Here is a 23539-nt window from a genome sequence, read left to right as displayed (position 1 = left end):
CATGGGTCGACTTGTATGATGGATTGGCGAATTGGATTTTGAGCTGAATTTCAGGTCTCAGAAGTATTTTATGTGTTCAAGTCAACCTCATTTTTGGAGATAATTTTTGGGTTTCATGACTCAACTTGTATGCTGAAATATAGAGCGCACAATTCCAATTGTATGGTAATTTTTTTTACTCAGTAAATTCTGATTTGGTAACAGACATCCTTGAAGATTGCTCAGTACAACTGAACTACAGGGCTTTTCAATAATGGTGATTAATGTTTAATATAATTTGACTTTAACCATTAACACTAGATAGCTAGTACAGATGTGACTAAATTTAAAATTCCCAATCAACTCTGGCTGGAGATCATGCACTAGTTATTTGCTTCATTTTGAATAAGCAAATATAATTAATATATGAAAATGCATTTTTGTAAAATTAATTTTCACCAAATTAGGATGCTACTAGGCCAGTTGCATGACAGAAAAGAATTTTTTTCCCCCAATCAGAACACCTAAAGAACCTTTTAGCACCAAGCAGAGTAGAAAAGTAATCAGTGAAAAGCCAGTTTGTGGACTACAAGTTTCCCAAACAGCAATGCAATCATGACTCAATTCCCAATGCAGCAGACAGCATCAGATGACATCTCATCAGAAAGACAGCACTTTTGACTAGAGTCAGCTTTCACCTTTGTGTCAGATTAAGTCTTGAACTTGCCATAGCAGATGACAAGATTTCCAAGATGAAAAGATGTACAGTTATTCTTGTGAGACTATGATGAGAAGAATTCACACCTGTCCAAATCCCCCCAGCCCCCTCTGCATCTACCATCTATAAATAATCAGAAACAGTGATTGGCTCCATAAAGTGAGAATAAGAGGATGAAAATACATATGCATCTCTAATAAATTTAAAGTTATTGCTTAACAATGCAGTAAAACTGAATGGAGACAAACTAAAAGGGAATACTCCACAAGTGGAATTTGGACAAATCCTTCAAACAACATTCATGGTATGTTCAATTCAATAGGTATCTAGCAAGTGATTTATCAGCTTTGAGTTGCATTTCTAAGAGAAAAAAACCTTCACCGTCTAACTATTCAAAGCAATTTACCCAAACATTTAAAAAAACTGGTTTCTAATTTCTAAGAACACCTTTCATCCCAGTTGAGAGATTAAAAACTTCATTTACTTCTATGAACTACCCAATATAAACTTTCTACCATACAGTAACAATAAAATATTACCTCCATATGGTCCACCCATATTTCTACCTCCAAAGTTTCCACCTTTCATTGGTCCAAAATTAGAATTCTGATGACTGTAATTTCCAAAATCATTGTAGTTACCACCACCACCAAAATTTCCTAAGGTTTAAAAAAAGTGCAATTACCATATGTATTTTATTCAAGCCCCTTTACCTCTAGTGTGCTTTGCTGTGGTTGTGAAAGGATTTCACTGTCATTTATAAAATCACAACCATACATGTTCCCATATTTTCTTTTACACAGCAAATTCTCCAAAAATATATTCACTATTAATGAATACACTTATCAGCAAAAATATCAAAATCTAAGTTGGTCATTTCCTAATGACCTGGATCCCAAACGTGAAACAGTTACTCTACAAATCTTTAACAGAACCTCAGGGGAAAAAAACTTATCAATTGCATGAGAATATGTTGGATTTTCAACTGCTTCACCTACCCTCACCCCAATATGGTAACATAAGAGTGCCATCCCATTAAAAGTGGAAAAAAAACCATGAAAAAACAGTTCACTATTTTTGGTGCACACAAGCTATCTGATGGTGAAATACTAAAAAGGGGTTTTTAAAATGATACGAAAATTGGCATGTAATATCAAAAAAGTAAGAGCATCTACTATGGATAGATAAAATAGAAAAGGGTATCCAAGTCTGAGACTCCTGTAGGACATGATTTATGAAACTTGGGAGTTAGTTAACAAGAAAATAGCACATATTTTACACCAAGAAAAACACCATACATATCCCATAGGTTACAAATGGACTTACTTCAAAAACCATGGGGAAACAATTATCTGCAATATGAAGGATGGGCTTTTGGAAAACCTAATGGGACCAAAGATGGAAAAGCCACCAGGGCCAGATGGCCTTCATCAATGGTTAAAGTTTGTCCTGAAGTTACTAAAATCATAGAGCAGTACAGACCACAATGTTCTTCACTTAAATTCTTCACTCTACTCAACCTCCATATTTTCTGACATCCATCCATATGCCTTATTGAAGATTCTTTTAAATGTCTCTTTGTAATAGCCTCTACCACCACCAATGCATTCCAAGATCCCACCAATCTCAGTAAAAATAATTCTTTGCCATCTCCCTAAACTTTCCTCAATTTACTTTAAATGGATACATCTGTTGGCATTGGTCATTCCTGCCCTTGGAAAAGGTGCTGGCTGTCCATTATTTCTGCCTCTTAATCTTTTACTCTTCTAGTGACAAAGAATGAGAGGTGACAATGAAGGTGTACAAGCCCAAGCTCACTCAGACTTCACATTCGATCTTCCAAAGTTTATCACTTTGTACTTTACCAGAATGAATTCCAACCTCCGCATTTTGTCCATACCCTGAAGACCCTTATGTCTTTTACACAATCTGCATCTCCAACATTCATGAGATCTGCAAAATTACCCACTCCTCCACTTATTCATCCAATTTATAAAAAAATCACAAAGAACAGGGGCCCAAGAACAGATCCCTGCTGAACACCACTGGTCACTGACCTCCAAACAGAACGTGCACCATCTACTACCCCCTCTGGCTTCTGAGGGCAAGTCAATCTGAATCCACACAGACAAGTTTCCATGAATCCTATCCTTCTTACTTTCTTGATGAGACCACTGAAGGAAACCTTGTCAAAAGCCTAACTAAAGTCAACCTCAACACCCCACCTTCACTTTCTTTTACCACCTCCTTGAAAACTTAAGAATAACCTGAAGACACAACCTAAGCAAAGTCCTCGCAAACTGATCATCCCAATAAGATTATGCTTCTCCAAATGCTCACAACTCCTGTCCCCAAGAATCCTCTCCAATAGTTCGTCCAACACTGCCACAAAACTCACTGGTTTATAATTCCCAGGATTCTGTTATTTTTTTTGTTATATTTGCCATCCTCTAATCCTTGGGTACCACTCCTGTGGTGAAGGAGGACAAGAAGCAACTTCTTCCCCCACTTCCCATAGTAACCTGGGGTATATACCATCCAGTTCCAGTGACTTATCCATTAGAATATTTTTCAGAAAGTGCAACACAACCTCCTTCTTAACCTTAACATGCTCTAGCACATTTGCCTGATCTACAATGGCCTTGTATTCAAAACCCCGCTCCCTTATGAATAGGGGAGCATAATATTCATCAAGGGCATCCCCTACCTCCTCCATCAAGCATATTTTCATTTTATCCCTGAAAGGCTTCTGTTTTTCATGAAGGTGCCGAACACCTCTGGGTTTTTCTTAATCCTCCTTGCCAAGCCCTTTTCATTACCCCTTCTAACTCTCATAAGTCCCTTAAGGTCCTTCCTGTCTTCCTTATTATTCTCACAAGTACTGCCTTTTTTTTTGCTTCACAAATCTTATGGATACCTCCTTCTTCCTCTTGACAAACTTCCATTTCTCTTGTCAACCAGGGTTACTTTACCCTATCACCTTTTCCCTGTCTGTGGTACAAATCTGTCCAGAACCCCCATCCCTAAACATCCTCCATATTTCTGCCATTCATTTCCCAGTCAACATCTGTTTTTGCTGAAAACCATTATAATCAGCCCTTCCCAAATTGCCCATTTAGTCAAGAAAATATCAGATCAGGAAAACCTACAAGTTGGATTCCCTTGTTCAAGGAAGGGAAAAACAAGCAGAAACTATAAGCCAATTGTCTTAACATCCACTTTTTCCAAAATTTCAGAATCCAAGAATTGAGAAAAGCACAATGAAAACGGTTTTAGGAATGGAAACCCATTTTTGCCTAATTTGCAAGAGTGCTTTTTGAGATACAAAACTCAGTAAATGGAATATATAGATGAAGTATATTTGGATTTCAAAAAGGTCTTTGACAAGATGTAACAAGTCAGATGTCTTTCATGCAGGAAGGATAGAACTTGTAGAATGTCAGGATTAGTTGTTGGCTCTCAACGATTTATTATATATGTATATTAGAGACAAAGAAGGGAGAAGAACACAAATTACCCAACTTTTCTGAAGACAAAAAAAAAAGGAGGTAATGATAAAATGAACATTTTTGGATTCATGATGTAGTTTGAATGAATGGGTGAAAGTATGGCAAATAGAATTTAATGCAAGAAAAATGTAAAATCATTAATTTTAACAAAAGGAATCCAAAGTATACAAAAAGATAACACAAACAAGTATAGAGGGACCTATGTGTCCAAATTTATTTATTTATGAAATAAATTTAACATTCAGTTAAAACAAATAGTCAAGGAAACTAGCACACCAGTCTTCAGTACAAAGTGTTTAAATTTAGAAATGAAGTACTGCTCCAACTGCATAGAATATTGGTGAAGCCACATTGGTCGTTTTGCTCCCCTTATGCAAGAAAGGGTACATGGTACCAACAGTGTAGACAGTCCAGATGAGATTCACAAAACTAATTATTTGGATGCAAGGGCTTTCATGGTAGAGTTCTGCAGCTCACCTCTCTTCATGCACCTACACCAATCCCCTTTGCCTGTACCCTTCTACATCTTGCCTTTTCAGCGGATTATAAGTATCTACTTAGCACATTTCATCACCTCCTCTGGCAAAGTTCCATATATCTATTTTATTTAAAAACTCTCCACCTCATGTTCCATTCAAAATTCCGTCTCATCTTACACCCATGCAGAATTGAATATCCTTAACAGATGGAAAATCAATCTGTTTATCCATGTGTCATAATTTTGCTCTACTAGGTCACCAATAAGCCTTTCTTCCAGGAGAAATAAACTGGACTTAGCCAACCTCTTCCAATAACTAATATTCATACTAATTTGGGCAGAATCTCAGCGAATCTCCTTGGCATCTTCTCCAACACAATCACAGCCTATCAGTTACATGGTGATCAAAAATGCATTCAATATTCCATCATCAGTTTAACTAGTGCAACACCAAGCCATTATATGCTTTGCCTCGACCTACAATGACAAATATGCCTGTACCTTCCTCACCACCCTTTTGGCGAGTGTTCCACTTTTTGACCAAGAATGAACTTCTTTGCATTCTACCCATTACCGTATTCGTCCAACTTATTTGGTTTTTCAAAACTACTTCACACATTAAATTCCATCTGCTAACACCATCATGAGGAGTTGAAAACTTAAACTATATTCTTTGAGGCTTAAATAGAATTTGGGATTATTTTATTTTCTAGGATCCTAAGGGGAAGAGGGCAAATGTCAAGATGTTTCCACAAATGAAACTGTTCTACTCTCTCAGGTGGCAAATTCCTCTTGGAGGCATTTAAAGAAGATTTTATTTTGAAGATCAGGGAATTTAAGATTATGAAATTATGTTAGGTAACAGGCACAGAAACATTGAGCAAGGAACAAATTTGCCATGATCACGCTGAATAGTGGTACAAGCTCAAGGGGCCAGGTGGTCTACTCCTGTCTCTATTTTTTGGTGACATCAAAAAAACAATTTACACCAATTCTTCTGTCACTGACCTACAGTGGGTAGAACTTGCCATGACCAATTAGCCTACCAACCTGCACATCATCTGCATGGAGGAGGAAACAAAGATTCCAGGTGGATTCCCCTAATTCTACAGAGCACCAAGTGTCCAGATCAAACACCGATGGAGCTGCATGGTAGCATTCTACAAGCATAATGAAGCTTTGACATTGAAGCAGCACACTTGGTACTCAGAATGGATTTCCTCAATTTTCTCAGATCAATTTAAATGTTCTCATTTTCAGTTCAAGGTATTTTCTTCAAAATCAAACTACTTGAATTCAGTTGACATGATGAAAAGGCTAAATCTGAAACAAATGTTTAGTTCTGAACAACTATTCTAGGGTTGTGCTTTTCTTTCAACAATTTCTGTACTCCTCTGGATTCATAGAACCTTCAGAGGAAAAAAAAATTAGTAGCCATTAAAGATTTGTTCAAAAGCAAGTTGTCCATTAGTCCAATTTTGTACAAAATACTACACAGCTGAAAGCAGTGTAATTAACATGGAAACTACTGTATGATAGCAAAAAACATTTTCTCAAATTTCTCAATAGCAGTAACAAAGTACTCACCACCATAATTTCCACCTCCATCATAGCCACCACCCTGATTTCCAAATCCTCCACCGAATCCAGGTCCACCGCCAAAGTTACCACCTTAATAATAGAAAACAAATTAAATAATTGGATGAATTTAGCAAGCCATCCAGATTCAACCATCCAGGATGCAAAGTGTTCAACAAAAAAAGTGCATCCTCAAGGAATGTGAATGAAGTGCATAAAAGCAAGAAAGGAAATAAAATTAAGAGATGCTTAGATTATTGTAAGCAGTTTTGGGTCCTCATTTAAAAAAGGATGTGCTGATGTTGGAGAGAGTTCAGTGGAGATTCACAAGGATGATTCCAGGAATGAAAGGTTTATTATATGAGGAGCATTTAACAGCTTTTGGCCTATACTTATTGGAATTTAGGGGGATTGGGGTGGGGGGGAGGGGGGGTGTGTGCAAATTTGAAGTTTTCATGAACTGCAACAGGCAGAATTCAGCCCGATCAAAACTTACAATTCACGACTGGTAGAAACATTTCTGAACAGAAAATTTCTAAAGAGCAGCAAGTTAACTAGGAGATACTTATTCAATTTAAAATTAAATTATTAAAACAAATCCCACTCCCAGAAACAGAAAATATGCATACAAAAAAATGTATTTTTGGCAAGAAGGAAGACAAAATCTGATACATTCCCCTCCCCACCTCGTAGCTTCAACTAACAAGATCTCCATTCATGCGAAGTTTAATAAGTTATAAAAAGAGGCCAGTGGCACAGGATAATGAATTTAATGAAAAATCAAATTTGTACAGGAACAGAAAATCTGCAAAATTGCCTTCTTGAAGTACAGCTCAAAGTAAAAATGAAAAAGTTAAGAGTTCAAGGCTCTATCTTAAGACATGCAGCATTTATAACAAGAGACAGCTGAGGCAAAACAATGGATGTGAGATAGCACTACTAGCCAAGGAAAGTACCCTGTGCAATGGTGAATAGCAATCAAGAAATTGCAGATCGTGATTTGCAATTAGCTTGAGAGGATTAAACAAATAGCAGGGCCAAGACAAAACAGTGGGAGTTGTCTCCAACATGGTACCTCATGATAGCTCAAAATATAATTGGGGAAATATCAAAGGCATGCAAGAAGGGACTACAAAGTGCATATTCAACCTGCATGGATGACAAATTTGTGGTGTATAAAGGATCGTTTCTTATAGCAATTGGTCTCCAAATCTTCCTGGGAAAGGGTAACGAGGCAGTAATTAAGGATCCTCAAAGGATCAGTGATTATAACACAGTACAACTCCTTATAAATTTGAGACGGCAGTCTAAAACCAGTACTCTCAAAATGTAGAAAATTACAACAATGAAGGAAATGTTGTTGAAGTGGACGAGGAAAATAGCCAAAAGAAAATGGCAGTGGATCATCTTCAATATTTGAGAAGTAATTTCATACCAATCAACAGCAACTTACCCCAATTAAATATGAATTATTTAAGAAAGATGAACCATGCACTGTTACAAGTCAAGCAAAGTATTCAAGACTGGAACAAAATAGAAAACTAATAATAAATTCTCCGAACAAGCAGTAGAAAGCTAAAGCTAATGAGGGAGAGATCCGATTAGGGGAGCAAATCATAAGCAGTATCAATACCATTAACAAGGTTTTCATGGGAGGGGTGAAGCAGGCAGCTACATGTAAGAGAATAACAAATACTTTGCATCAGTCCTCATGATGGAAGATACTGCAAATATTTCAAACGTAACAAGTGGGCTATAACTATATAGAAAGAAATTTTAACAATTCATAACACAAAGGCCAAATCGAGGGAAACAGTGTTTTTGGAATCCTGGCAACGGATAAGGTGTCAGTTACTATCTATTATACAAAATTTAGTTATCATAGGGAATAAATAAGAATTTTCACATGAGATGTAACAAGTGGAGTAAATCATCTATCAGCTCTTGGCCCTCAAATTTATTTGGAGGAGTGCATGTTTATGGATGGAACAAAGATAGGACAATACTGTGTGGAGGGGAAAGTTGAGCAAGTAGAATTCAAAAAGTGGAATTTAATACTAAATTGTATAGAACATGCACTTTGGTAGGAAGAGTAAAAAGAATGACATCTAAACAAGAGAAAGTAAATGGATAGGGAACAGAGGGAAGGACACATTCTCATAAAACAAACAGCATTTGGGTACAGCAAGTAATTATGAATTCAAAGAACCTTTGAAAATTGGCCTTTAATGAAAATTGTTTAAAAATCGACATTCATTATTACAATTATATACTGTGTCAACAAATTCTGAGTACAGCTTTGAATGCCTATGTAAGGATATACCAGCAGTCCAAAAGTAATTGCTATCCTATCAGGGTTAAACTGTCTTCTATGGATGGAGTCTGGGTTAGGATCTCATAAACCAATTCAAGCAAGTGCTTCATTGTCAATGGTACTTTTGTCAACTCACCTTTTCTGTAATTTCTGCTATTTTTTTCTGAAAACCTTTCCATTGTACCCTCTATTTCTCATCCAGGCTTACAGAGAAACAATTTAAAATATCAAGACAGGACCACACTCTACTGCTTGTGCTGTTTAAAATGAACCCCCTCAAATGGCAAAATGTTGGGGATTCAACTGATGGAAGCTTACTCCAATTACAAACCAGATGCATTGATGAAGGGTGGACCAGAAGAACAAAAAAAAATCAAAAACTTACCACCTCCACCATAACCATTGAAACCAGGACCATCACCAAAACCCCGACCACCTCCAAATCCATCTATAACAAGAAAAAACTTAAAAGACAGACACCATAATGTGCTAAATAAGTAATATTTTAATAAACAAATGTGTCTGAAAAGCTTACTAGGGCCACCTCCGAAATTTCCACCACGTCCCATTGGAAAATTGCCTCGAGAGTCTCCTCGAAATCCACCACCTGTTATTTACATATTGAAGAAGCCCTAATTATTTCTCATCAAAACACCAAAGATAACAAAGAGTACAAGAAACATCCATCTAGCTCATGAACACAGGTTTATAAAAAAATCTTACTATTTTTAACTACACAATACCCTTGATAGCCATAATATCAAAAAAGCCACATATCTAAGAATATATTTGGCACTTCAACTGTCATAGTTCACCTTAGATCATTTTCATTGAACATTACAGCACAGAAGCAGGCCATTCCACCCTTCTGTGCCCAACTATTATTTTGCCTAGTCCCACTAACCTTCACCCAGACTAACCACTGCAAATTTTTCTTAAAAGTCAAACTTGAGCGTGCATTTACCAATTCAGTTGGCAGCTCATTCCACACACTCAGCATTCTGTACATGTATCCCCCAATGCTCCCTTTAAACTTTTCCCCTTTCACCCTCTGAGAAATTTCTTCACAGCTGCTCTGAATCAATATGCACTCATTGAGATGAGAGAAACAATCCCTCACTTATCCTGTTAATTCACTTAAGAATTTTGTAAGTCACTTACGATCACCCCTTATTCTTTTAAGCTCTAAAGGAATATAAGTCGAGTCTGCTTACTTTCTTATTAGGGAAATTCACACACAACTTCATTTGGCAAAATGTTCTCTATCTCAAGTATATCCTTAAAATAAAGAGGCCAAACCTATGTACGTCATGCAAATGACCTCACCAACGTGCTAACAAATTCAGTAACGTGCCTTTTCTTTTCCTGATTGCTTGCTGGTCTGTACATTTACTTTCATTTTAATCAGCACACCTAGATACAATATGCTGGATTCCCCTAATCCAAATCACTTGAAATCAGTACCCATCTCCATTCCATCAAATGACACCACCTCCTTCCCAAAAATTATTTTTGGTTTTCTATTGTCCAATCCACACCACTTTGTACATTGAAAACATTCTTTCTGATCTTGTAGCACACTTCATAAATGTATTGTTAATTTTTTTTTATTGCAAAATATCAATAAAAATATATTTAAAAAACATTCTGGCACACTCTTGTTTCATTACCTCAAATGCACCATCAAATCTTCTAAAGTGGAAACATATCCACTTGTTATTTTTTCCAATTCAATGAGATTTCAACAAAGTTATGCTCTCTCTAGATAATTCAAGTGGCCTGTTATACTTCCTTTATAATACCTACAATTTCCCCAAATTCTTTAATAACTCTAATTATCTGAAATATTTATTTTGCATTGTGAAATATTTCCCACCCATCCTCCCATTCACCAACCTACAAGTTTACTCTCAGATTACCTTGAGCAAATTTGATCAGTGTGGCTTACATACCTCCTCGCCCCATCCGGTTACTTTGTGCCTCCATTATTTCCTGACGGGACAGAGCTTTTCTCACTTCTGCATTGTGTCCATTAACATAATGATACTTTTGAACTGGAAGAAAAATATACAAGGATATACAAGAAAGCTACCAAAACCTATACAAAAACCAATTTCAAAATCTGGAAGAAACTGGATTCATTTTATAGCATCTTCAAAACAAATACTGTGGAATAGTAAATTGGAAACTTTCCAGAATACTGACACTGAAAATTCTCCTATGTCTATTTGAACTTGAAGTTATGTGCAAATATCACAATCTGAAGTGGCCCTACAAAGTTCAGTTTGTTGCATTCCATCTGATGGATCCCGAATTCAAATGTTTTTTTTTGGCCTTTAAATCTCTTAATCCTATTTTTTCTGTAAGCATTTAGATGTGTGCCGCTTTCCCAATTTCTATTGGCACTCATGCTCGAGATTGCTTAACATCTTCAACTTGTTTTCACTCCAAGTTTCACTTTTAACATCCTTTAGAAACAGCTCATTGACTCAAATTCTTAATGACCCTCTCTAACATTGCTTTTGTGTCAAAATTTCACCAGAATAATTTTTTTTTGATATGGAACACAAGTACATTTCCTCATTCTCCACTGTGAGTAAGGAAAGGAAGGAAATACTCAATTCTGTTATATTTGTCACATGAAAATCATATACTATATTTTCTTATAACATATGAAGCTATTTAAACTCAATGTTCATGCTGGACTTCAGCACAAATCCATTTGCCAATAACTTCCTGTAACCTATACTTTTCACATTCCCAATTCCCCACCAAATTCTACAACACCAAGGGAAACTTAATGTGAACAATGAACCTATCAACCCACATATGGATGAAACTAGGGTGAAAACCAGGTTATGTGGAGAACCAACTCCATACACAAGAAGCCAGGACTGAATTCAGGCCATTTGAAGGCACAGGGTAGCTCTAAATGTCAGTAATTGTTTCAATGAGACTGAGCAAGACAAAGGAAACTACTGAGATTGTATTGAATAGAAGTAGCTTCCAAACTGGATAAAATATTTTTGCAGAATCTGAGAAAACAGAGCACAGCAAAACCAGTGGTATCCAGCACCTAGATACTGACCGGATAAGTGAATTTTCCAGTTGCTCGAGATTGCATGCTGCATGGTCTGGCAAACCAATTTCAAAACCTGAATACCTATTTATTTTTCTTTGTTTGATACTTCCTCGAATTCTGGTTAACAGGGGATTTACTGTATATTTTTTGGGGCAGGGAGTGGAGAGGAGTTGGGGGAATAGCAGAGTATTTTGTAGAAGACCAAATAAGAAATCATGTAATAAAGATAGCATCTCTCAGTAATTCGGTCAAGATTGCTTACGGACAACTTTATCCACTGGATCATGGTCATCGAACGATACAAATGCAAACCCTCTTTTTTTTCCGCTTTGTCGATCAGTTATAACTTCAATGGATTCTATTTTCCCATAGTTCTTAAAATATGCTCTGAGGTGATGTTCATCGGTATCATCCTTTATTCCACCAACAAATAACTTCTTCACAGTAAGGTGAGCACCTGGTTTTCCAGATTCCTAAAAAACATTATCCAATTTAAGTGCAAAATAAGTTTAACAGGTTGAACAGTGATCCACCCAACATGTTGGCTGCTTGCACATAAACCAAACACTAATCCTGAAATCACCGCTGTCCATATTGCATGACATTACTGTGGTCTTTCCATAAAGTGGAGCAGATTCAGAGCAGCAATCAGTCAATGGCAGTGGTACATTTTTGACAAGTTATTCCGATGTACAGGCCATCCCAGGGCAACAAATGGGCTATCTTTCAATAAATCATGTCCATAATTGGAAAACCAAAAAAAAGACTTAATCTTGTAACCATACTTTGACATTATTGTAATAAACAGTGTTTATAGGTTGACATTTTAAATCAACACCAATGAGCTAATTGGCATTTGCTGGTGTACACAAGTCAGACATTTATAACCTGAGAATGGCCTGCACAGAAACATTTAATAATTTAAATAACAAATTATTATTAAAAATTCAATTACTCCAAGTTATCAAACTACAGTACAACTCCAATGATCCAAAATCAGATTCTCTAAAATCCTCATTTATCCAAAATTATTTTTTCCAGAGCCGAAATGACCTCACAGGTTGAAAAGAAATTCACCCAACATTAAATTAGAACAATTGTCCTTGTTTCAGGTAATTCCCTCCCTTCTCTCTTTCCATTTCTTCTTTATCTTCCCCTATTGACTTTTCTCTCCAACTCTCCCTCTCAAACTGCGTGCCACTGTATCCCATCTGTAAGCCGTCAGGAGAATTCCTTGTTCCGGCATCATCAATGAGAGTAGCCTCCTGGGCAGGAGCGGGACTTGAGGCTCAGTGCCATTCCGTCCCCCCAGTGTGCATATGTGGTAGGCTTAGGGAAGAATTCTGAGTCAGGACTCTGGCATCAGGAGCGTCGGTGACTGGGGAGACAGGAGCCCGCCAACTCACCAGTGAATGTTCCACTAGCCTGGGAAGCCTCCCTGAGGGTCAACAGCAGGGAATGGCGGCGGCGGTTGGGAGGTCTCGGTGAATCAGCAATGGTGGTTGGGATGCGTTGGGGATCGATGGCAGCAGCATTTTTTGGGGCAAGAAATAAACATTTTAATGCTTTAAAAAGTCTTCCCTTGATGTTTGTTGTTTAAACATTTATACAAGTGATTTGCTGTTGATACGGGGTAGTTTTTTTAAAAAATGACCAATTCTCTGTAAAAACCATTAATCTGCACATTTTGGATAATTATGAGTTGTACTATACATTGATCTTGACCATTTAATGAAGGTTAATGAAGGCTAATGAAGTACATCATCATGAGGCAGCATAAAACTGGATGCAGAGTGTAACAAAAAGTCTGCAGATGCTGTGATTGTCGTTAAAAACTGAAAAGTGCTGGAGAAACTCAGCGAGGCTCACAGTGTTCATAGGAAGTAAAGATATATAACCAATGTTTCCAAATGTCTCAAAGTCCTTTTTTCTTCCTCAACAACAGACCCAACCAGTGTCCTCTATTACCACCACCCTCCCTTTGGCTGGCAGAACTTGTCCTCATCGTCAATAACTTCTTTGTCTCATCCCACTTTCTTGGGGCCCAGTTAAGTCTGCCTTTTTGTTGGCAATGTGGAGCAATCCATATGACAAGCAAACACAGGCATGGCTCCTCAACTATTCCTTCACTTCACTGATGACTAGTCATGCATTGCTCTAATGTCCACGATAGATTGCATGAAATAGGACGTTGTGCAAGCACCACATTATATATTTAGCAAAGCTATATGAGACACTGTACTCTACCTGTATTGGCTCCTGTTAACATACAGATCTGGATTTCAGCTAATGTATATGGCAAGGTAATATATGGCAGGGTGCAAGTGAGGGGTGGGATAATTTAAAATTTAAAAATGTGGCCAGCCTTGCGCCAAAAGAAATCCAAATCTCATTGGTTGAAAATGGCATGTTGAGGCCTGACATCAGTACAGATGTCAGGCCTCAACATGCCATTTTGTTTTGTGAGCACCAAAGCAACAGTTAAGAAACGCAGGTAAAAAGTAATTTAAATTAAATAGTTTTTAAAAGTTTTAGTTATTAGCACCCATTTCTTCTGAATAACCCAGTTTGGGGAATGCTGTTGTATGCGTTAAGTAGTTTAACTGTACAATACGGTTAACTTTATTTATCAGTAGGGAAAGTTCACATCGAAATAACGATAGAAAGAACAGTACATAAATAAGCCAACAACATAGGCGTTTTTATGATTATCAAGACTTTTTTTAATTGGTTATTTATGTACTGTACCATTATAAGCCTGGCAGGATACAAGAGACATGAAATACAAGTGTTGAGTGCAGTAAGCTGTTGTGATCACAATGCCTGGTTAAGTCCACTACATCCTGATCTCCAATCAGGATTTCTGAACTCTATTATAACCTTTTATGACTACAGACTTGAATGTGGTCAGAAATTGCCCTAACAGTCATTAGGCAGCACATGACTATTTTGGTGCTGCCTCATGCACTGAAGAGCTTGCTAATTTTATCCATTTTGCTGCTAATCTCCATATCGACCTCAAATTCACTTGGTCCATCTCCAGCAATCCTCTGCCTTTCCTCTATTTCTGTCTCCATCTCAGCAGACAAACTCTTGACAGACATTTTCTGTAAACCCACCAACTGCCACAGCTAGGTTAATTACACTTCACACTGTCCCTTAGAAGGATCCCATTCCTTTCTTGCAATTCCACCATCTTCATTGCATCTGCTCCCAACACAGTCATCCATTTGATATCATGAGACATCCTCCTTCAAAAAAACATGGTTCCCCCTCCACTTCCATCAACTCATGTGGAGACTATTGCCCATGCTTTTGCAGAATGCAGATTTTATAAATGTGTGGAGAAGGATGCAAGGATTCTGGTCATGGTTCATCCCCTGCAGCAGCGCAACAGAGGGCTCTCTGATACACAGGCTGTTTCCAGGTTTGCAGTCACATACAGAACTGCTGGAAAATTTACATTCAGTTTAAGACATTCTTTGTTCTGCCCAAAATCTATTGGTCTTTCAGCGCACCAAGATGTTGGTGTTGACACATTCCATGCTTCCACCCAAGTAGGCGCTGAGGGACACACTGAGGCTTGGTGCAACCAATGCAAGTGCGCAGTGAGGAAGGACCACAATCTAGAGTCATTATCAGGCACTGATGGGTTTGAGACGAAGGGAAAGCCCCTCAAATGATAGGGCACAACTGTGCATGTGAAAAATTCCAAAATCGGATTCCCCCAAATCCTCAATTATCTGAAAGTTTTTTGGAGCTAGACTGACTGGGGACCTCAGGTTCCCGGAGGTAGCCGACCTCAGACTTCCAGGTAGGAGCAGGACTCTTAGGCTCCCAACGTGAGCGTGGCCTCGGTGGGGAAGTTATGGCAATGGGTGGTGACCAGCATTTTGTTTATACTGTAAAACTAGAAAACCTGTACCAACCACCTTCTTTAAGGTGTGGATCAAGGCAAGACCAATCAAATTGTCTGCTTACAAATATAAAAAAATTGAAGTAACAGCTGCGAAAACTGTCAAGCTTATTATACAGAAATAGAGTTCATTTTCTCAAAACTCGCACTGAAAACTTACTTCTCTTGCAACCGCACGTTTAGGCTCCACCACCCGACCATCAATTTTATGAGGTCTTGCAGCCATTGCATCATCAACTTCTTCAGCAGAAGAAAAGGTGACAAATCCAAAACCCCTTGATCTTTTGTTTTGGGGATCCCTCATGACCTGCAGACAGAGTAACTTCTCATTTCATAACAACATCTCCGAAAGAGAAGAGCATGATCACTCACAGTCGTCATTTCAAATGATTTCATGAGAAAGGATGGAGCAAACTTGCGCAGGTTCACAATGTAGCCCCTCAGTGCCACAGGGCGAATACTGAACCCCTCAAAATTACAGAGATGACACCTCAACTGGTAATAAACCAGTTATTAAAAAGCGAAATGACTCTGCATTTCAACGTATAGAGAACGAAGTAATGCCAATTTAAATTTTCATTCTGTGTAACTAAAATGTGAATAGTAAAGCCTCGAATACTTTATTTTAAAGAGTTGTTACTGAGGGCATCTTGAAATTCACACAAGGATCATTAAACTTGGAAGTTCAATAACAAGCCACCCCCCCAATTCCTCATGACAACAAAAGCTTTAGATTACAGCAGTTCGATTTGAAATCGTAATCCAGTGAAGTGCAACATTCACTTACCACACAGTCAGTAAGTTTTCCCCACTGCTCAAAGTGCATTCGTAAATTTTCTTCTGTCGTATTAAAACTGAGACCCCCGATAAACAGCTTGCGGTACTGTTCTTTATCCCTGTTCTGGAGACAGATTTCATTAATTAGTAATGGGGGGGGCGGATTAATTAAATGTTCACATTCCCTCGCCTTGATCTTCAACCCGTTTACTTTAATCCATACGCGTTTCTATCGTCCCCTCTCGCGAACATCATTAAATCACCCTTTTCAAAGCTGGAGAACGAAACACTCTCAAATCTTTCTCTCTATCCCTTACCTCCATCCTGTGGGCGAGAATGGTTCTTTTTTAAAAAAAAAAGTTAGACCCGAACTGGAGAACTTTGAATTCCGTTGCAAGTTGACGCGGAAGATGAGCAAAAGAAAGCCGTCGGCCGAGCCCGAGGCCGTCAATCCGCTTTCCAGAACCTTCTGCAGTCACACAAAATGGACGCCCGGGTCACGTGACTCGCCCACTGAAAATAAATCGACTTCGCGTCTGCAAGATTGTCCAAAACGAGAAAGTCTGACTAAAAAGTTGACGCGTTCTCTATAAAATCTAAAATAAACAGATTTTTTTAAAAAAAAAATCACTGATAAATATGACTCATTGAGCCTCTGGCCTTTTGCGGAAAAAACGAACCGGAGCAGGATGACGCAATTTAAAATAACTTTTTAAATTCACGTAAAATATTTTCCTTCAAAATTATAGATTGTATTTTCGACAAAAAGTCATAAAATGATTGCAGTGTGTTCACAAAATTTCGCCAACTCATTCTCTGAAATTTAATCTGGATCACATGACAATTGCGAAACCATAGACAAAATTCAAAGATTTTGGATTTTTTAAAATTTGAATATAACGATGCGAAATTTCCTCTTTCAGGTTACGGGCACTGGTCAGTTGGTCATTAATTGAAGTTTAAGTCGCGCTGAGAATCAGGGCAACAGGGCGACCCCCGCCCCCGCGCGCATGCGTGTTATGCTCGCGTGTGGTTTTTGGCGGGACAGTGAGTGGCCGAGCCGAGTGGCGGAGAAGCGAGAGGTGGAGCGGAGCGGAGAGGGCAGGTAGGGCGGCAAGCAGGCAGGCGGCGGCGGTGGCCTTGCTCGCTCGCCGCCATCAGAGCTTCACTGGTTGCGGCTGTCCCTGAAGTACCGCCGCATCGCTGTTCGGGGCCCACTTAAATGAAATAAATAAACTTGCGTTGTTTTATTGATTGCAGGCCCCTAGTTCTCGGAGTGTTTGTGCCTGGGCGGCAACTAAATGATGCTTTGGCCTCCAAAGCAATTGAGTCTGCGTTTTGTTCTAGGTGTTTTATTGATTTCCGTGACCTCTGTTGAGGTAGTCGTCTTGTCTTTTAATCCTGGGGCTTAGAAATGTTGCTTTACTTGGTTGTATGATTTTGACGTTAGTGTATTTGTAGGTTAAATAACACTTGAAGCGCCTTTTTGTTGGCTAATTTAATTGCAGAAAACCACAAAGGCCGTACTTGGATGTGCGGAAATTGACACTATTTAGATTTATTCTCCCGTTAAACTCGACTAGAGGACTGGTACACGGTACAATATTGCTAAAAGTAAACGTGGTTACTAAAAAGTTTGGATCAGGCATTCTCAATGATTTCGGTCGAGTTTGTCTTTTTCGGAAAGCTACAGTTTTCCAAATTAATTTGAGGTGAGCGTAGAACTATCTGATTATATGATTTACAAGGAAAACTCAAAAGATAATCTTGTCGGCAGTTATGGTTGTTATCAGGTTTTAGTGAAAGAATTGGTGAAAGCTTAATGTGTGGCAGATTTCAGTTCTTTAAATTCTCGAGTTCTTTTTTTTAAAAAAAAGTTGACTTGGTAGGTGCAGATCTGCTTGAATCGTAAAACGTTAATTTGGTGGTTTGGCCCCTTGTTTTCATGTGGTTGAATGCTTCATTCAGTTATCTTTGGCATCTTTTAATAGAAATATGGTACCAGAATTTAAATAGGTTTTTAAAGTTATTGTTTTGATTGCACCAAAATGTGTTTGAAATGCTGACTTTATTTATATGTGAGCAATTGCTGATTATTTTTTCCCAGGGCTTGAGTAGGCGGATACACAGTAGAAGATGACTACGGTTGAAGATTCCTTTTTTTCTCCTATTAGCCTTGTTTCTACTAGTGAGTTAATCCATGTTTACAAATAATAACGAAAATGCATCATGTTATATCCCGTTTATGATTTTGACAATATGTAGAGTTTATAAAATCCTAGGCCCTAAAATCAAGACCTGAACTTGTGCTGTCACTTTGGGGACAGAATAAGGTTGACAATTTGTCTTCGAAAATACCCTGTCATTTTAAAATTCAAAAGTTGCAGAAATTGGGGCACTATTACTATTGAAGACGGTGAAAGACTTGTAGATTGGCACATCATGTTATTAAGATTCTACTAAACTTGGTGGGGGTCATTTTAATTCTTTTAATTATAATTTGTTCATCCAGGGTTTGGTGAGGATTTGCATAGTGGGGAATGCCATTTGACTAAATAGTCTGGGATTATACTCACTTGAATTCAGAAGAACGAGAATAGAAACATACAAAATTATGAAAGGGATAGATAAAATAGAGGCAGGAAATTTGTCTTCACTGAGACCAGAACTAGGGGATACAGCCTCAAGATCCAGGGTAAGATAGAGATGTGGAAAAACTGTTTTTCCCAGAGAGTAGTGAATCTTTGGAATTCTCTACCCAGGGAAGCTGTTGAGACTACTTCATTAAACATATTAAAGGTTCAGTTAGATCAGGGGTCGGCAAAGTAGTCTATATTAACCCCTGGGGATCGATGGGACTATCCAAGGGGTTGATAAATGTCTAGGCTATGGAGAAATTTATTATTGATAATATTTATTTGTTTTACATGCTTGGGGGTCAATGGGAGAGCAAGGATTCCATGAAGTGGTCGATGGTTTAAAAAGTTTGCTGACCCCTGAGTTAGATAGATTTTTACATAAAAAAAGAATTGAGGGATATGGGGGAGAAGGCAGGTGGGTGGAGTTAAGTCAGTGATCAGCGTGATCTTACTGAATGGCGGAGCAAGCTCGATGGGCTGGATGGCCTCCTCCTTATGTTCTTAGGTGTTCAGTGGTGCTTGAAAAAATGTTCAATTATTTAGTGATGTCGAGTTTTGCAGCAAGGAAACAGTCCCTTTACCCCAAATGCTGCCAACGTTTTATGTTTTTATTCATTATTTAAGATTTTGGCATGATTTTGTAACAGTATTAATGTCTTTGACAAAATTTGTGAAATAATTGTCTGATGTTATAAATGTGTTCTCATTCATTTGTTTGTGACCAGTCAAATTTTGGTATGCACTGTTTTAAATCAACTTTTAATCCTGTTCTGAAATCCATATGTCCTATATCTTGCTTGTCTTTACATTGTAACTTGGAATATTTTCTAAAAATCAGACACTACCTGTTTTGTGGTTGGTACCAATTTTCCCTCTCACCTGCCCAACATTTAAGTTTAAAAACAATTTTTAAAAATTTTTTGTGGTGTCTTAAATGGGAAGGACTGTGTTGATAGCTTTGTTTTGGATCAATTGTTTACATCGGCGATTCTCAAGGGGGGGCCATTGCACCTTTCAGAGGGGTCCATGGACTGAAATCATAAAATATTTTTTGTGTCGTCAGTCAGAGAGATGTTCGGAAGAAATCAACTAAACTTGACTGCTTCACAGTAAAGAGTGGGGGGGGGAGCGCCCATAAACTTTTGAGTGGTGTCCTTAGGGGGCCAGAGGCAAAATAAGGTTGAGAATGTCTGGTTTACATAGTTCATTGGGCAAACTATTCTTGCCCTTTTTATTCTAAAAGGATGGGAGGTAAATTACATTATTCCTCTCCCTTTTATTGAAAAATTGTTTGCTTTGAAGGCCCTAAAATTGCAGAGATTCCAAAGTCTTAGTTGTGCTTCAAAATTCTCTTTTACTGTGTAGCAGTATTATAGTTTTAAAATATCCTACAGGATTTAAATTTGCCAGTTATTTTAGCATTATTTTGCTGCTCCTTTTTAAAAAAAATTGTTTGCCTTGTGGAGTACATCTTTAAATGGTACTCCATTCAAATGACTGTTTGTTTTGGTGGTACTATTGTTATTTAGTGGGTGCAACACACTGGATTAAGGGCCTTGCAGCCAACTTCATATCTGTTCTGCCTAATATTGATATGCATTTGGGAACCCATTGGAAGCAAAAATTGAGGGAGTTGCATCTTGCTATGCAGTCAAGGATTGCATCAAACACAAATTTTTTGGTTTGAACAACTGGACAATTCAGTGCATTAATTTATTGAATTTACTAATTTCATAAATTATCAAATTGCCTTTGATTATTTTGCACGACTTGTTGCAAGGTTCAATCCTAAATCTATTTTGGCTCAACTTACTTTTTAGGCAAATCTCCATGTGTAGAAAATAAAGATGAGTAAGTTGCAAAAGCATTCTCCAATTGTTGCTTGGTTAGCTTGTAACTGGCAAGGCCGTTCTTGTTTTAATGCCTGACCAGTTTCTCCTTCCTTTGTCTAAGGGCATTACCTTAAAACTTGTGCTTAAGGGTTTGAATTTTTGTTTGTTGCAACAGGACTTTAGAGATGAGTTTTCAGTTTAGGTCCTCCTGCAACGAATTTGAATTATGGTCAGAATTGTGTTGGTCCAGTGAGTTACAGTTTTTGCTTTTAAGCCTGACAAGTAATTACACATTTGTTTGAATGAGAATCATAAATGAAAACCAAGTACTGTATTGATAATCAAACCTGTTAGAAGCTAGCATGTCTTCAACACAAAACTACTCTAATTTAGCACTGATAGTATCATGATTAAAAACCTGCAGAGCAATTTTTACATCCATGCATGTATTTTCTGCATGTTAAGCCCTGGTGTCTTTTGTTTGTGCTATCAAATATGATTGCTCTATTTAAGTTGCTCTGGAATTGAGTATTATTTGAATGATTACAAACTTAAAAGCTGCAAAGATGAAATCAAAATATTCTTTATCTTAATGAACTTTTGGCCCAATAAATCTGTTCTTAACCTCCACCTGATTGAGATTAACATCATCTTTTCTCAACTGTAAATCCTACTAAATACTCAAATGATTTTCTAATTTTGTGTGATATCCAATAATATGTGATCTGCTGCTGGTCACATTGTAGTTTCTGATTAATTTTGTCTCTGATGCATTGATCGAAAAACAAAACAGATTGCAAATGTCATAAAGCTAAAATAAAATGAGAAAATGCTACAGGTACTGATTTAGTCAGGTATCATTTTAATTTTTAAATTTAGAGTTACAACAGGCCCTTCCGGCTCATGAGCTGGTGCTGCTGAAATAGACCAATTAACCTTCAGACCTGTATCTTTTTTGGAAGGTGGGAGGAAACCAGAGCACCCAGAGGAAACCAATGCAGGACAATACATGAACTCACTACAGGCAGCATCAGATTTGAACACTGGTTGCTAGTTCTATAATCTTTCTCTTTCTTTGGCTTGGCTTCGTGGACGAAGATTTATGGAGGGGTATGTCCACGTCTGCTGCAGGCTCGTTGGTGACTGACCAGTCTGATGCAGGACAGGCAGGAGCGGTTGCAAGGGAAAATTGTTTGGTTGGGGTTGGGTGTTGGGTTTTTCCTCCTTTGTCTTTTATCAGTGAGGTGGGCTCTGCGGTCTTCTTCAAAGGAGGTTGCTGCCCGCCGAACTGTGAGGCACTAAGATGCACGGTTAGAGGCGATATCGGCCCACTGGCGGTGGTCAATGTGGCAGGCACCAAGAGATTTCTTTAAGCGTTGGGCAAATCACTACTCTAACTGTGCCCTCCTCACCCAACTTCTGTCCTTTTCCGTTTGTACCTCTGGGCCCTTCCTGCTGCTTCTTTCCTTTATTTTTAAAGTTTTGCCACTTTTATTGTCTTGAGAAAGGATGTGAGAAAGGAGTCATTGACTATTTCTACCCACAGGTGCTGTCTGATCTGCTCGAGTTCCTTCAGGAATTCTTTGCCTGCTGGGAATTTAGAGTATACTATTTTTTATTATTTTATTTATAAATTTTAAACCTCAGTGATAATTACATTACATTCATTTCCAGAAATGATTTCAAAAAAATTATATATGTGGCATATACAATCGCTTCCCACCAGCCCACCTCCCCTCCCCCAATCCCTAGAAAAAGAAAGAAAGAAAAACAAGAAGATACCAAGAAAATAAAACATTTACACTATAAAATCTATATTGGAGTTACCAAGAAGTGAGGTCTTCAGAGAGTCTATTAAACATGCAAACCCAAATTTTGTAAATATAGGTGCCAAATTTTCCAAAAAATACAATATTAATCTCACAGATTACAATGGTATACAACTGAAGTTCTGCATGCCATCTTTCCATACCTAAATGTATTTCTGATTTCCATGATATTTCTATACATTTCCTAGAAACTGCTAAAGCAATTAACACAAATTTAATTTAAAACGTTTATTTTTAATTTTGGCCTTGCAACCTTAATATTACTCTATAAAAATAACATTGGATCCTGTGGGAATTTGACCCCTATAATTCATTCCAAAAAATTACTTCCTCTCCCCACCCCTCCCATCAACAAAATTGTCTAACTTTAGGACATTGCCAAGTTGAATGCAAAAAAAATCTCAGATTTACACCTAAATCATAAGACTGATGTAGCAAGATTTAATAAATTTCATTTTTGTGGAATGAAATATAATTGATATAAAAAAATATTGGACTAACCTATATCTTAAAATTATAATTTCATTCATATTGCTCTTGCATAACTCCATCCAATCCTTTTCATTTATTTGTGTCTGTAAATCTACTTCCCATCTTCCAATCTTTATTTATGCACCTCAATTTTTGGGTCTTTCGTTTGAAGTAAATTATACATTAATGAAATAAATTTTATTTACAGTAGTATTACAGATCAGTAATTCTAATTCACTTTGATTAGGTAACATCAATCTAGGACGTATCAATTCACGTAATGTGGTTACTTATTTCACCATGCCACCCATCTAATACCAAATCTGTATTAAATTTCCATGAAACAGCGATATATTTCCTTGGAACTGCCAATGTGTTTTTTATTATTTTTGAAACCAATCCATTTTTAAATCTGAA

General features: G+C 37.7%; 2 protein-coding genes and 1 long non-coding RNA gene across 10 annotated transcripts in view; 1 reads left to right on the top strand and 2 right to left on the bottom strand.

The window, feature by feature from the left end:
* Nucleotides 1-16930, bottom strand: part of LOC138751613 (heterogeneous nuclear ribonucleoproteins A2/B1-like) — a 31450-nt gene extending 14520 nt beyond the window's left edge. For 2 of the 7 annotated variants that reach the window (XM_069914127.1, XM_069914129.1), the window contains exons 1-9: nt 16669-16919; nt 16362-16475; nt 15735-15881; nt 11921-12131; nt 10529-10630; nt 9112-9183; nt 8962-9024; nt 6272-6355; nt 1237-1356 (exon numbers count right to left, since the gene is read on the bottom strand). In XM_069914127.1, coding sequence (XP_069770228.1) covers nt 1237-1356; nt 6272-6355; nt 8962-9024; nt 9112-9183; nt 10529-10630; nt 11921-12131; nt 15735-15881; nt 16362-16475; nt 16669-16674 — 919 coding nt within the window. In that variant the 5' untranslated portion in view covers nt 16675-16919. Of the gene's footprint in view, nt 1-1236; nt 1357-6271; nt 6356-8961; nt 9025-9111; nt 9184-10528; nt 10631-11920; nt 12132-15734; nt 15882-16361; nt 16476-16668 lie in introns of all 7 variants that reach the window. The other 5 variants (XM_069914130.1, XM_069914131.1, XM_069914134.1 and 2 more) reach the window with 5 other exon arrangements.
* A 421-nt stretch (nt 16931-17351) lies between these two features.
* The window catches only part of LOC138751615 (chromobox protein homolog 3-like), a 39067-nt gene continuing 32879 nt past the window's right edge, over nt 17352-23539 (top strand). Inside the window, exons 1-2 of one of the 2 annotated variants that reach the window (XM_069914136.1) lie at nt 17352-17456; nt 18459-18539. In XM_069914136.1, coding sequence (XP_069770237.1) covers nt 18488-18539 — 52 coding nt within the window. In that variant the 5' untranslated portion in view covers nt 17352-17456; nt 18459-18487. The remainder of the gene's footprint in view (nt 17457-18458; nt 18540-23539) is intronic. The other variant, XM_069914137.1, reaches the window with a different exon arrangement.
* LOC138751618 (uncharacterized) overlaps nt 20744-23539 on the bottom strand; it is a 28378-nt gene continuing 25582 nt past the window's right edge. Inside the window, exon 3 of the long non-coding RNA XR_011350086.1 lies at nt 20744-21030. This is a non-coding gene — a long non-coding RNA (uncharacterized lncRNA). The remainder of the gene's footprint in view (nt 21031-23539) is intronic.

Source organism: Narcine bancroftii, chromosome 1 (assembly GCF_036971445.1).
Source record: "Narcine bancroftii isolate sNarBan1 chromosome 1, sNarBan1.hap1, whole genome shotgun sequence".
Classification (NCBI taxonomy): domain Eukaryota; kingdom Metazoa; phylum Chordata; class Chondrichthyes; order Torpediniformes; family Narcinidae; genus Narcine; species Narcine bancroftii.
The sequence above is the reverse complement of the archived record's forward strand: the minus strand, read 5'-3'. Positions and strand labels throughout refer to the sequence as shown.